Genomic DNA, 14702 nt, shown 5'->3' on the forward strand with positions numbered 1-14702 from the left:
GGAAGACAGCTTTAAGATGTTTAATTTGAACTATAGAAGGCTATGAGGGACTTGAAAATTAAGAAAATTAAATGTTCGTCTTATTGTATTTTGGATATCACAAAAAATTCACCTTGGAAACATGCTGGACCATACCAGGAAGGAAGGGATAGAGGACAACTTCTCTCTGCCAGCTTCTGTCAGGAGCTCTAGCAGGGCCCGGGGGTCATAAAGGAAGCTAAGCTAAGGAACATGCCTGCCAGTGCCTGCCTGTCTATACTTTAAGTGTAATTAGGGGAAAGGCAGGCTTCGATTTGCACTTGTCCTGACGTACAAAGCTTTGAGGAGCTTACTCCTAGAAATGAGAGTCCCACAGGTACTAGAGACTCCATTGGCAGTTAAAGGCCTGAGATGCTGTGTGCCTTTGTTTTGTTCTGTTTGCTACACAACCCTTTGCTGATACCAAGTCATTCCAGAAGTTCAGTCTCAATAGCGTTCTCCCTGCTTCCCTGGGAACTGTCAGTCTGGAGAAATGGAAGCACTTTTTTAAAGGATACTGAGACCTAATCTTATCACAGCCCATGGATACATAACATTGCTTTTGTTTGCCCAGCCCTGCTGATAGAAAGTGGTAGGACCTAAAAGTGAAGTGAAGAATGGCCAGAGGGGAGGCTGTAAGCCTGCTTTTGGAAAGTGGAGTGGGGTTTTGGTCATTGTACTCGTGTGTCCATTTTGCCACTGGGTAGTGTTCTGAGGGGCTGAAACCTGCTGCCAGGGGTGAGTGGATTTGAGAGTAGAAAGGGGAAGATTTGGTCCCCTTCAAGAAAAAACTGCAGTGAAGAGGGAAGCAGAAAAGGGACAGCTGCTGGCTAATGTGAAAGTGTGACTTGCTCGTCACCCTTAGATGGTCTGTTTCTGTAAAGTGGAAATAGAACTCAGAGGACCGTCCAACATTTCTTCCTCTGAATCTGTAAGAAAGGGGTTAAGTAAGTAAGTCTATATTTTAACAGTGGAAGCCAGACACTGAGAGTAGAGTAGTTCAGGGCTTATTTGTAAAGGGGGAGAAAGCACGGCGTGGAAGGCGTGTTAGCGATGCCACTAAGAATGGCCGTGTATAATCACTGTTATTTTCATTGCGTTTGCATTATTTTCTGCTTTACTTTTATGTTCCCATATCAATCCTGACTTGCTGGTACTAAGCTCTTGCTCTAGCCTAGACTCCGAACTCCTTTTGTGGGTTGAGCCCTAGGAAGAACTACGGGCTCGGACCTGGGCCAACATTTGCTCAGTCACTGTCAGACTAGAGCTGAGCTCTCACCTGGGAGACCAGGATCCATTTCTGGGGAACCAAACTCTGATCTCAAAGACACTGAGTTTCCGGTTCAGTCAACAATGAGTCTTTTCTTATTGTTTTATTATTTTGTTTCCTTTATTCTCTAAAATACATAGGGTGACCTCACTGAAAGAGAAACCATTAAATTAATAATTGCATTTTTAAAGTTACGTTGTTCTCTCTCTTTTTTTAAAGGAATCCTTTGCTGAACACCTGGGCTATTCAAATGGGGTCATCAATGGGTAAATCTAAACTTTTTTTTCTTTTGAAATATAATGTTATTGGTCGTACCTGAACTCCTTCTCTCTAAAGTGTTTTCTATCATGCAAGTAATACTGTGATCCCCTTAGCCCTTTTTGCTTCTTAGTGAAAGGCCCAAAGTTGTTGAGTGAAATGATATCAACTTTTTTTTTTTTTACTTTATTGGCATAAATTACTACTTGCCTTGAGCAAGTGGCCATTCAGAGGACATAGATTTCACTTAATAGACCTAACAGTATCCTGAAGGTCTAGAATGTTACTGAAGTCTGAGGGGTTTTCAATTCTAACCAAAGCCGTAGCTTAGGCTCGAAGAGAATTTATCTTATTAAATTTCATGTTGATCATTAACATTCATGTGCATGGGAGGAAATGTCTCATTTGTTATAACTGTGTACAATTTCACAGTCATGCGTTATAGATATGGCTTTTTCACTAGCAGAGACTGTGAAAGAGAATCCTGTCTTACAACAAAAAGGTGAAGCTTACACTAACAGAAAGTCTGTTGTGTCCCTTTGGTCATGGGGAAGATGTGTTATTAGGGTAGGGGATCCCGGTTGGATCCCAAAGGCAGACAGAATTACTGGACAAGATGGGGAACTGTCACCCATGCCAGAGCGATGTCAGTGAATTCCTTCCCTGTCCTTTGGGTCTGATGGTCACCCCTGCTCCCAGCAGCTTGACCAGTGTTGCAGGATGAAAACACGGCATGCAGAGTTACCTGGAGGTCAGAGAAGAGGATGGACAGCAAGAGGACATACATTTGAAAATCTGGCTGTTAGAGACAGTATACACTGTGACATAAACTCAGCATCCCAGTGCTACATTTCAGTATTGTAGGCTGCAATTATACTGGCGAGTTCTCCAACCCATAGCAACCCTTAAATTAAGTTTTAATAACGTGTAAACTACACTGCTGGAAGAAAAAAAAAAAGTGGTTGATTGTGGAGGAAGAGGGCCTTGCATTAGCTTTCTCTATGTGATAGCATCACCTCCACCAGGTTCCTTTGTATTTTTGACCTTCACTGCTGCAGGAGACAGAGTTCTAGTCTTCTCCTCAGGCCACTGCACACAGTGTCCAAGGTGACATATAAAATGTGCACCAGGTCTTGTCACTGCTGTGTGTAAAACACATCAGTGGTTGCCCATTGCAGTGAAAACCAGAACACTCAGTGAAGCTAGTGGAGCGCCTATCCCTGCTTCCCTGTCTCTGTTCTCCTGGGCCAATTTCCTTGTCCCTTCAGGTTAAACACACTCGCCATTAGTGTGTTGCATTTCTCACACTCATCAGCCTTCTTTACCCTCTGAGCCTTCATATTTTCCATTCCCTGGAATCTCCTCCTCTCTATCCCCACCCCTCCCTTTTCACCTGGATGCCATTTAACTCGTTCTGTCCAGGTCCAGCTGAAATGCTATCTCTTCAGGGAGATTACCTTTCATACTCTACACCAGTCATACTCTATACTCAGCTCTGCGGCTGTACAATGTCTCTGACACCCACTCACTTTGGCCAGTATAGCTTGAAAGCAGCCAGACCAGACAGCAATGAGTGAGCATGACTGTGTTCTGATAAAACTTTATTTGTAACGAGGCAGCAGACCAGGGCCAAAGTTTGCCAAACGTCACTCTAATCTACAGAGGGTGGCAGGTACTGCTATGAGTCCTCTTATTGTTACTTGGTATTTTTATTTATAGTATTCACCACAGTACATTTATTCATTTTCTTTATCACTATACACATGCCTAGTATTGTGCTTTGCACATGATAGATGCTTAGTAAGAATTTTTTTGGGTACTGGGAATTGAACTCTTGACCTCGCATTTGCCAGGCAGGTACTGAGCTGCTGAGCTATATCCCTGGCCCCTCAATAAGAATTTGAATGATTTGTGAGGACCCCAAGTTAACAATTTTATATACTTAATAGTAGGGACTTAAAGACAAAGAGACAAAGTTGAATGAGACCCTGAAAAGTATTAGGCACATAAAAGCTTTCCTTTTTATTCTAGAATCAGCCATCAACCTAGCATGGAAGATACACCGTTTATGGGTTTTATGGAAATATATTTTCTTCCTTCAATAAACATTCCCATTGCTTTGGAGTTGGTAGTCATTCACTGATTCCACAGTTCTCACTGATGGTTTACTACGTGCCAGGCACTACGCAAAAGCATCAGAGCAGTACTGGATCCTTCAGGAAGACAGCAGTAATACTGCCTTCTTGTTTTGCATTTTTGGGTTCAGGGCTGAGCTGTATCGGGCCTCAGGAAAGTTTGAGCTACTTGATCGTATTCTGCCAAAACTGAGAGCGACTAATCACCGCGTGCTGCTTTTCTGCCAGATGACGTCTCTCATGACCATCATGGAGGATTACTTTGCTTTCCGGAACTTCCTTTACCTGCGTCTTGATGGTAAGTGCAGGAAGTGTTAGACTCAGAAGCTGTGTGACTGAAAATGGAGGGATTGTGGCACTTAAATCCAACTTCAGCCAAAAAGGAAGAAAAGTGAGGAATTGACTAGAAGGGTGGGTGCTCGTTTTCCAGATGGCAATACCCCCTAGCTTTAAGAATGTTGACACCATGTGCATAGTTTATCTCACCTACAAATCAACACAGATGAGCTCAGAGTCACTTAAGTGTCCCATAATTAAACAAAACTGAAGATTTTAAGTCTTCCTTGCTCTTAGAGTCAACTCTTACCTGTGCGCCATGTAGAATATGTTGAAAAGCCTTTGACTTTTTCTGTGGAGATATACTGTAAAGGATAAAGTGTCTCCTTTCTTCAGTAATAATGTAATGGGTCATTTGTGATTATATTTGTTATTAAAGCCTCTCTAAGTAGGACATACCTACATATTGCATAAAGAAGTGTAAGCACACTGTTTCCTGGATTTTGCAAACTGTTAAAAAGTACTTCCCTGATTTTAAGAGTGAAATTTAAATACCATATCCTAAACATTCACATGCGAATGGAAGAAAATGTGAATTTAAGGCCATAATACTAGTACTGTACTTGGCACATGGTAGGTGCTCAATATGAATTTACGGGCTGTAATATTTTAGGGATTAAAGATATCACAGGTTTCATACTATGGCAGGGAAGAATGTGTTCCAAGAATGGTGAACAAAAATAAGAGTAATTGACAGGGAAGATGCATTTAATCCCTGGCTACAAAGAACACAGTACTGCTAATACTTGTTTATATCTAAGGCAACATTAATGTTATTATTAAACGAACAGGAAATGTGAAGTTTGTTCTATTAGAAGGTTTCGCTTTATTTTCAATCTAACATTTTGTCCCCATTTTGCCACTACAGTAATTAAATGTAATTGGAAATATACCAAACTCGGACTTGCCAAATGTTTTCTTACTTGAGTTCTTGGGTGAATTCTCTGTCTGGTCTACCTCTCTGGTATTATTAATTTTTAAATTAGCTATACCATCTGACAGACACAATAATTTAAAAACCACCTTATCTCGCCCCTCCAAAGTCACTGAAAATTGATGGCTAAGTAAACATTAATTTTGAATTCACAGATGTAGTCATATTACCCATAGTCTGTCTCATTTGGCCCATCTCCTGCTTGTTTCTTCCTCACTGACTTCCTCCCTCTCTCTGCCGATGGAGCTCAGCACTCTCCTTCCTCCTGTAACTCCACTCAGATTGAGGGGAGCTAGGCTTTATGTTCCCTGGGTTTAAGCTCCCTCCCCAGGTGTCCTACATAACTACTGTTTGCTGCTGTGTGCCACTTACTTTGAATCTCACCTCTCTGAGGACTGCAGCCTGAGAATATTTGAATCTATAAAACTGGTAAGTGATTTTCTCGAAGCAAATCACTAATGTTTCCTTGTCAGTCTGTAAGAGTCTCTTTAATTGTCTGTTGCCATCCTTATTGTTATTAATAATACTAGTAATAACAACTAACACCATATGCAGGATACTAGGGAAGGCACTTTGTGTGCATTTGTTTCCTCAACAACTAAGATACTGTTACCCCTTTTAATCCTCACTATTATGATTCCCATTTACCGGATGAGGAAACAAAGATAAATTATAAAACCGCATTCTAACTTGGATTTCTTTAATTCCAAATTAGCTCAGTGTTAGCACATCTAGTGAACTGTGCCCCAGCTCTGTTGTGATGACATTTTGACAATGCTTTTGTACTTAAAGTTATTGAATTAATTGAAAACAACTAGAAACTAGAGGTACAAGATGAGTGGGCCACTCCCTGTTCTGCTATCAGAGCCCTTACTGTTACATGAAAAGAGAAAAAATAAATTCCCTAAAGTGTTTCAGATGGCTCCAGAAGGCTGTTCTGACTTTTTCCGTATGAAGCAGCAACCATTCATTTTGGGAGTGGAAAAAACTAACGAACCAACAATCAATCAGTCTACATATAAATAAATTATTATATACCCTTCCAAGCACACACACACACACACACACACACACACACACACCATACCACCCCGACTGTACCACCAAACGGGCAAATGTCTTCAGGTTTTCATTGCTGAATTTGATGCCTCAGATTTTTACTTCAGTGGAGAAAAAAAATCACCTGTTGAAAGCCAAGCGATTATTTTCTGCAAAGATTATGGTATATGGGATAGATTTCACTACTGTTCCATTATTGTTTTTATTTTCGCTGGAAATGATTCTTGAATGAGAACAAGTAGTAAAGTTTCATCCCAGAAGATTAAATTTTCCAAGAGCTGCTTAAACTCAGTTAAAATTAGTAATCATAAAAGTCTAGCACTGTATTCCTTTTGGCAAATTCTGTAATTTTCAATACAATTGCCCTTGCTATTAATTCTACCCTTATAATTGGTTATACATACATCAAAGTCTGAAAGACTCTGAAACTAATGCTAGCGCCAAGCACATCAAATACTGTGCACCTGCAAGGAGCATTTTCTTTTGGATGAACTCATACATGGTAGTTTGAATGTCCCCGAGGGATACTGAGATTACTGTTGATCAGCAAAGATCTTGACTTAGGAACTTTTACTAATGGAAATAATAATCCAGCATATTTTGAACCTTGTAATAAGAAATGCTGTAGCTTTGTATGAAAAGTGAATTGAACTTTGTTTTATAATGTGTCAGATTTTCAGTCCATTTACACAATTTAAATAAACATCAGATACATGGTCAATCTCTTTGCTTAAAGTATCTATCTACATGGGGCATGAGAACTCCATTGGCTAAGTAATTTTGACATTTCCGTTTGTTTTTCAGTGCTTTGTTTTGTGCTTAAGGTTATTTTATCCAAAGTAGGCACATTCCCAGTTAGTTTTATTGATACCCTTTCTCTATTTTAGAAGTTTTGTTTTATTATTATTTGTTGGCTTCTGTGGCTTATATTCAGCTGAAACCAACCAATAAATATACGCATCATTAATCCACAGAAGTGATTTATTTTAAAAGAACTTTGCAACCGGTAAGGCAATATAGAGAGAAAGTTTCATATTAGAAAAATCATGTCTTCCTTGGCATCCTGAACAAACAGTTCCTGATGATTTTGGAAAGGCAGTTCTGAAGGTAATAGAAAAAGGTTTCCACATGTTTGAAAACTCACTGAACAAAGCACATTAATGCTCCTCCTCCAAATTTAAATTCCTACAATTCACTGTGGCAATTCACCAAATAAAAACTCTAATTCAGGAAGTAAACCGAGGTTCAAGAATGTTGCTTTTTTAAGTGTAGAGAGCCCACAAAACCCCTGGTTCCTAATCCCTGTTTGCTAAATGTAGGGAATTGATTTTCTTTCCTCCTCAGGAGGATGCTTGTTATTTTTACTAAATGTGAAAAACAGACTCCCCATGTTTGGGAACTTGACCCTTCTACGTAACTTGATTCCTTTAGCTGGAGTCACTTAAATATTTTAATCGTCTGAAATAAATTACTACTATATTTTCATCCTTTAAAAAAGAACAACACATAGAAATAATATTTGTCTAGCATGCAGTCAGGGAGTATCATATAACATATATATTTCCCAGCAGCCTAAAGCCTTTGTGTAGCTCAGCAGCTACACTTTTCTCGTGAAATATATTCAGATGGAATACTGATTGGTCTTGTTTTTGTGTTTTTCCCTTCCACAATGCATTTTGTGAAAAAGCCCAGTGAATACATTACAAGTGGATAGTAGGTGACCGATTGGCTAATGTGGAATGCAAAGCCACACTATGACACCGGCGCTCTCTCCCCATGCGCTGTTTCGGAGCCTCCTCAGCCTGGGGTGTAAGCTACCCCAGGTGTTTGGCCTGCTGCTCTGCTGGGTAGGTTTTATTTCAGCATCCTGTGAGCCCAATACAGCAGGATATTAACGTAAGAAACAAATTAAAAGATTCTCTTTTTTTTCCTTTTTTTAAAAAATTATGGCTTCAGATCTTACCAGAAACAGTATTCACTGATATTTTACCTTTTTACTGTACCATATTCAGTAACAATCCAAACATTAGTAAAAATAAACTTTTTCTTTTGTTTTCACTCTCTTGGCGTAAGTAAGTCTTGCCCTAATGCCTGTAAGCACAGTTGTTTTAAGCCATTATAATAACTGTTTTAGGCACGTGCATGTGGGTGGGTTTTTAAAATTTATTTGGTATTTTAAAGCACGGAAGTAGATCCAGGAAATGTTTTCATTAAGTCTTGGATTAGGGTAAGAATGTAGAATTTGTAAAATTGCAAAAGTGGCCTCTCGTAAGTATTTAAACAATCTTTCCTTTTTAAAAAAAATTGCAAAATGTTCGAAGTTCTTTTCAAAACTGCAGGAACCCTGGTGGCTACCTCACTGATGTTAAGAGGACGCTGGATGTATTTTTCAGGCAAGCAGGCCTTTTTTTATCTAGTTTTCTGCCATTTTCAGACAGGAGTTAATTGGCACATTTATTTTTCTTACCGCCTTAGGCACCACCAAGTCTGAGGATCGTGCTGCTTTGCTGAAAAAATTCAATGAACCCGGGTCCCAGTATTTCATTTTCTTGTTGAGCACGCGAGCAGGAGGCCTGGGCTTAAACCTTCAAGCGGCTGACACGGTGGTCATCTTTGACAGCGACTGGAATCCTCATCAGGTGTGTACCTCTGACTATGGCACCGGGCCTTCCTCTGAAGGGAGACTAAAGCATTCATCATTCACACTTACAGGGCGGGGCAAATGCTAATCAACTCAGCTGTTTCCAAAGAAAAAATAAAGGCCAACGAATTACTATCCTATTTTCTTATCTCCTTTGCAGCATAGATTCTTACAGGGCCCTACACTTGCTGAAGATGGGGGTAAAAAAACTCAGTTTCTGCTAAGTTTTAATCCCCATCTCTTGGTATTGCCAATGAGAAAATTATACCTGGTGCAAAATACAGCACAATTTTCCAGGGGCTGGGGATGTAGCTCAGTGGTAGAGTATGGGCTTCACATGCACAAAGCCATGGTTCCCGATCTCCAGCACCAAAGAAGAAAAAGCTCCAAAATAATAAGAACAGTAGCACCTGACACTTATTGGACCCTTACTCTGTGCCAACTTTTCATGTCCATTGCTTTACTTGGGTTTTACAACTACCCTGTCAAGTAGTTGATAAACTGGATCTTCACAGTCAAGGAAACCTGAGTCCTAGGCAGGTTAGACAACTACTTCAAGGTCTAACAGTGTGAAACGTAACCTTATATTTTGTGTTTTGGTTAAAGTCATCAGTAAAACATTCTGTTGAACATCCATCATTGTTAGCTCTTTCTACTAGGTAAATATAGAGTTGTCCTTAGGAAGGAGTACTTAGAAGACTTAAATAGACAGTTAAATTCATCCTTTATGGCACTGGTTTCCTGCCTGCTGGTGAGACCCTGGGTAGAATGATAGGCATCAGGACTTGATTCCTCTTAGAATGAGTATGGAATTGAACCCAGTAAAATGAACATGCAGCTAGCACGTGACTGTGAATTCTGTATCCACTACACCTGGGCTTCTCACCCAGCCGGGGTTCCTCAACAGTAATGCTGACTGGCTCCTGGGCCTGCTGGGAAGATGGAGAGGAAAGGCTTCATGAAGGTGTTTCTGGCAAATAGTAGAATTCAGGAGTGCATTAGAATTATAAGAAAACTTTTTGAAAAATATATTCTCCTGCTTCGTGTCCCTTCCACTGCAGCCCAGCATTTGTTTGGTTTTTGCTGGTGCTGGAGATCAAACTCAGGACTTCCTGCATGTTCAACAAGTGCTCTACCACCGAGCTGTACCCCGGTCCCAAGATTTCTTATTTTTTGTTTAGTGGGTGGAGATGTATCCTTGGTAACACTCCAGGAGATTCCCACAGAAGATCTCTCACACTTGTTTTCTGGTACTGGAGATTGAACCCAGGAGTGCTGTACCACTAAGCCACTTCCTCACCCTTTTTATTTTTTGAGATAGGGTCTCGCTGAGTTGCCCATGCTGGTCTTAAGCTTCTAATCCTTCTGCCTCAGCCTTCTGAGTAGCTGGGGTGGCAGGTGGTCATCCTTGGGGCTTCTCCTGACTCTGAGCTGAGCGCTGCATGTACCTCATGGCCATTTTTCATGGGTGATGATGCTAAAGTCGAATTATTATTGAAATTTGCTGACCTTGAAAAAGGTGGGGAGCCACCAGCATGTAGTTTACTTCTTTCAAGTTTTCATGCAGGAAACATTTTTATATGTTGTGAATTTTTTGATATTCCATGTTATATTCTAGAGCTTGGGTAAACTTCGTATCCCGTGAAAGATCTCCACCCCTTACCTCAGGCTTAGAAAATAAACTCAAGGCCTTGCAATAAATCCCCAGCCCTTTGTTTTAGTTATGTATTTCTTAAATGTTGAGACAGGGTCTTGCTAAGTTGCCCAGGCTGGGCTTAAACTTGGAGTCTTCCTGCCTCAGTTTCCCAGGGTGCTGAGGTTACAGGCCTGTGCCACCTTGCCTGGCTCCTGCAGTTTCTCTTTTTACCATTTTCCTTAGTATCTGTTCTGTAAGCAGCGCTAAGCTCAGGTGGCATCTAAGGAGAAGGAATTGGATTCCTCTGCTTGAGTGCTCACTGTGGTTGGAAGTTTAGATTATGCCACTTACTGGCCCCTAAGCTGTTTTTTAGTAATGGTTTTGGTGTATGGAGAGTTTGCTGTGTTTTATCTTCTGAGCTAAACATGCCTACCAAGTGTCACCTGTTCATCTGCCCTGGCACAGTATAAACTCTAAGAGCCAAAGAAATCAGAGTTTCTGGAAATGCTACTATCTCAATGGGAAGAGATGCTGGGTCATCTAGGCTTCTCTCTCGCTCTCTTTCCCTCTTCCCCCCTCCTTCCCCTTTCCCTCCTTCCTCTCTGTTACAGACTTTGGGGTCACTTATGACCAGTAGCTAAAGGGGAACAGGATTCAAGTAAAATTATAGATCCCTTCTAACTACACCTGAGCTAGGTTTTCTGCATCAAAACAGAGGACCCCAAATTTCCTCTGACCTAGCTGATCACAAGGTCCTCATGCTGGCCCTCATACTCCTGTGTTTACATCTGCCAGAGTTGGATTCACTTCCACCCACTTGAGGGAACTAGGCTGACCACATTGTTCCTGTCATTCAGACATGGCTATTAGGTTAGGAAAACTTCATTTTCAGAAATCAGTGGTCTCAGAGTGATATAGATAAGCACTGAGTTTTCATTCAAAATGCAAGGGAACTAACTCTTATCAAGCAACAACTGTGCAAGAAATTTCTAGGCACTTTGCACAACTCCCTGCAGGTAATCCTCAAAGCATTTGTCGTACAAAGAAACCAGTCTCTATTAGCTTGCTCAGGAGCAAACAGCCAGATTCAAACCCATGTGTGTCAAAGTTCGAAGAGGATAGTCACTCCACGTCCACGCCAGGACCAGGTAGCTTAGAGTCTTCATATTGGGCCTGTTACAGAAGCTGTTTGCTGACCTTGCCCCAGAAGATTATGCAAAGGTTGGTGACCCAGAATTTGTCACCTTAGTCATCACTTAGCTGTCCTGCTGAAGATGCGCTGAGAGAGATGGTTGGATCACAGGCTTGAAGGAGGTTTAGAAGCCCCCCACCCCTGGAGGTTTTAATTACTCATCTCCTCTTTAGAAAATAATCTAAATTGGATGGATCCCAGCTGTGTTCATGGTTCAGCACTATATTTATACTAACTTACTCAAACATCTGAGAATAAACTTTTGCCTGATCAGTCATGTAATTTCAAAGCCTCCTATAGAAAGAGCAAATTTCCTGGGCAGATGTCTGCTGTTTTCTCGTGCTGGGCAGGTAGCTGAGAACTTCCCTGGTCAAGAGGAGGGGCTTGGAACTTTTGAGTGCCAGCTCTGTGTAAAGGATATTGCTAGAACTGTGAGATGCAGGGGACAGACTATTGCCCTAAATATATTTTTAAATACAAACACAAATATACATATGTATGGCTAGCCGGTGAGTTAGGGTCTGATTGGGACATAAAGAACTGATTAGCATTGGCCCGAGTACCATCGCTGAGGCCACAGTGAATAGAGGGACATGCCAAGTTTTTATTGAGTAGCTGTGAAATTAGGTAACTCTGCTTCCTAGGATTATGGAAGGTTTTACCTACAGATCTCATTAATTCCTTTTTCCTTTTAATTGCTGCTGTTTTAAAAATGTATTGGCATATGTTTGTGATACACAATGAATATATTCATTGGGGGGTGTTGGTACCTATGTCTCATCTTGATCTTTCTTACTTCCGCTTCTTCTCCTCTCTGTCCCATCTCCCCGCATCCCCACGGCCTCTTCCCATCTCCACAAAGTCTGTCTCCCTGCTTCCTAGCATCTAAGATTAATACGTTTAAAGAAAAAAAAGTTAAGCTATATGTTAGCAAAATGAAGATTAAATAGCACTCATAATTTTATTACTGGAGATGGACACATTGTTGGTATGTCAGTGTTTGTCCTTTTTCATGGTGTAAATAAATACGCAAATGTAAGATAATCTACTACATCTCATTTATAACTTGTGGTTTTCGCTTAAAACTTTGTGTCATTCAATTTCTAAAATACAATTTTTATGCTACTATGTTGGTATGTATATAAGAAGAATATCATAGTTCAATTAACCAATCTGTCATTGTTGAATGTTTACTTCTACTTTTTATAAAAATTATAGATTGAGCTAGCCATGGTGATGCATGCCTGTAATCCCAGCACTCTGGGAGGCTGAGGCTGAAGGATCACAAGTTAAAGCCCAGCCCGGGGCACATGGCCAACTTGGCAAGACCTTGTCTCAAAATTACAATAAATTAGAAGGACTGAGCTGTAGCTTAGTTTAACAGCCCTGGTTCAGTCGCCAGTACTGCAAACACACACACACATGTCAGTAATGCAAAGAAATCTTTGTGCATCCTTGATTATTTCTTTAGGATAAATTTCTAGAGGTGAAATTTCTGAGTCAGAACCATGCTAATTTTTTAAGATTTTAGTACGTTATGCTGAATTTCTTCCCCCAAAGTTCACCAGTTTATTTATTTATTTATTTATTTATTATTATTTTTGGCTTTTTTTCCAGTACCAGCGATCGAACTCACGACTTCGCGCTTGCCAGGCAGGCGCTGTGCCGCTGAGCTAAATCCCTAGCCCCCAAAGTTCACCAGTTTAATACCTGAAAAGCAATCTTTTTCATTTTCCAAATTAAAGATTGAGCATTTGATAGAGTTAGGTCTCAGGAAATTGGCTAGCTGATCGATCTCTCTCTTTCTGTCTACATGTCTGTCTCTCATATTATATATGTGAGCATATATAATGTATGCCATGTGCCTGTATGTATAATATGTAAATTGATGCATGTATATACAATTTTTAAAGTCACTGTTAAGATAACATGAAAGGAAAGTGCTTCTTACAACTTACAAGTAGTTGTAGATAATATCTAAGTGATAATTCTGACATCAGATGTACTGACTTTTGTTGTAGGTAGGGACCAATTTCAAGGATAAATCTAAGGGCAAATAAAAATATTTTGAGACCTGGGTGTCAAAACCAGAGATGTTATTTCAGTTGGCTTGGTTAATTTAAACCATGCTTCCTCAACTAGGAATGACCTTGAATTTTTTCCAAAGAAAGTAACTTGTGTATTTTTAAAATGTAAGCAAGATCTTACCTTAGTGAAGGCGGATTAAATAGCCTTCCTACATTTCCCTCTTGGGTAGGGACTTATTTGCTAGACTAATCCAGGCACCGCAGACCTCACAGTGTATTGCTTTTGCAAACAGGATCTGCAGGCACAAGACCGGGCTCACCGCATTGGTCAACAGAACGAGGTCCGAGTGCTGAGACTCTGCACCGTGAACAGCGTGGAGGAAAAGATCCTTGCAGCTGCGAAATATAAGCTGAATGTAGATCAGAAAGTTATCCAAGCCGGCATGTTCGATCAGAAATCTTCAAGCCATGAGCGGAGAGCATTCCTGCAGGCCATATTGGAGCACGAAGAGGAAAATGAGGTATTAGAGGAAGCTGAGTTTATGAAATCAGTGACCTGTTGTCTCTTAGGATTAAGAATAACCTCTTTGTTCTTTAAAGAATGTCCTGGGCTGGTGTTAATTAAAATGAATAAATTAGCTGCTATCTTATTTCCCAAGCACAGAAAGCCTCTGAAAGTTATCCAAATGACTGTCTTAAAAGCTAATGCCAGAGGGCCCTCAAGGCTTGGCCAGTGGATATTTCCAGGGAGATAATGCCAGAGCGTGCTGCTTTGTATTGTAAAGGCTGCCCCCTGTAGGATCGCTGTGCAACTGCAGGAGGATAGTTGGCTGACAAAATCAGCCAGAGAAGACCAGACAAACCTGCAAATGTCCCTCCTTGCCTTCTCTTCCTTCCACCCTCCAGAGCCCTCTGTCTCTGTTGCCTTTGATCAGCAATGACAGCACCTCACTGTGTCTGTAGGATAAGCTTTCACAGCTCTCTTTAACTCACTTAGCCCTACTTGCACTTGGAAAGCATGACCTTTATCTCCACTTAAAATTTTTCTTTAAGAGCTGCCCAAAGGGTGTAGATGTGGCTCAGTGGTAGACCATTTGCCTATCAAGCATGAGGCTCTGGGTTCTTCCATCTTCAACACTGAAAAAAGAGCTGACCTAAAGCTGCAAAAAATGTAGCTTAAAAAGTCTCTACTTGCA

General features: G+C 40.7%; 1 protein-coding gene across 8 annotated transcripts in view; it reads left to right on the top strand.

Moving 5' to 3' along the window:
* Smarca2 (SWI/SNF related, matrix associated, actin dependent regulator of chromatin, subfamily a, member 2) overlaps positions 1-14702 on the top strand; it is a 171948-nt gene that overhangs the window by 82702 nt on the left and 74544 nt on the right. For all 8 annotated transcript variants that reach the window (XM_005388607.2, XM_005388600.2, XM_005388605.2 and 5 more), the window contains 4 exons: positions 1508-1554; positions 3813-3979; positions 8486-8649; positions 13800-14027. In XM_005388607.2, the coding sequence (XP_005388664.1) occupies positions 1508-1554; positions 3813-3979; positions 8486-8649; positions 13800-14027 (606 nt within the window). The remainder of the gene's footprint in view (positions 1-1507; positions 1555-3812; positions 3980-8485; positions 8650-13799; positions 14028-14702) is intronic.

Source organism: Chinchilla lanigera, unplaced genomic scaffold, assembly GCF_000276665.1.
Source record: "Chinchilla lanigera isolate Chin_1 unplaced genomic scaffold, ChiLan1.0 scaffold00033, whole genome shotgun sequence".
NCBI classification, from domain to species: Eukaryota; Metazoa; Chordata; class Mammalia; order Rodentia; family Chinchillidae; genus Chinchilla; species Chinchilla lanigera.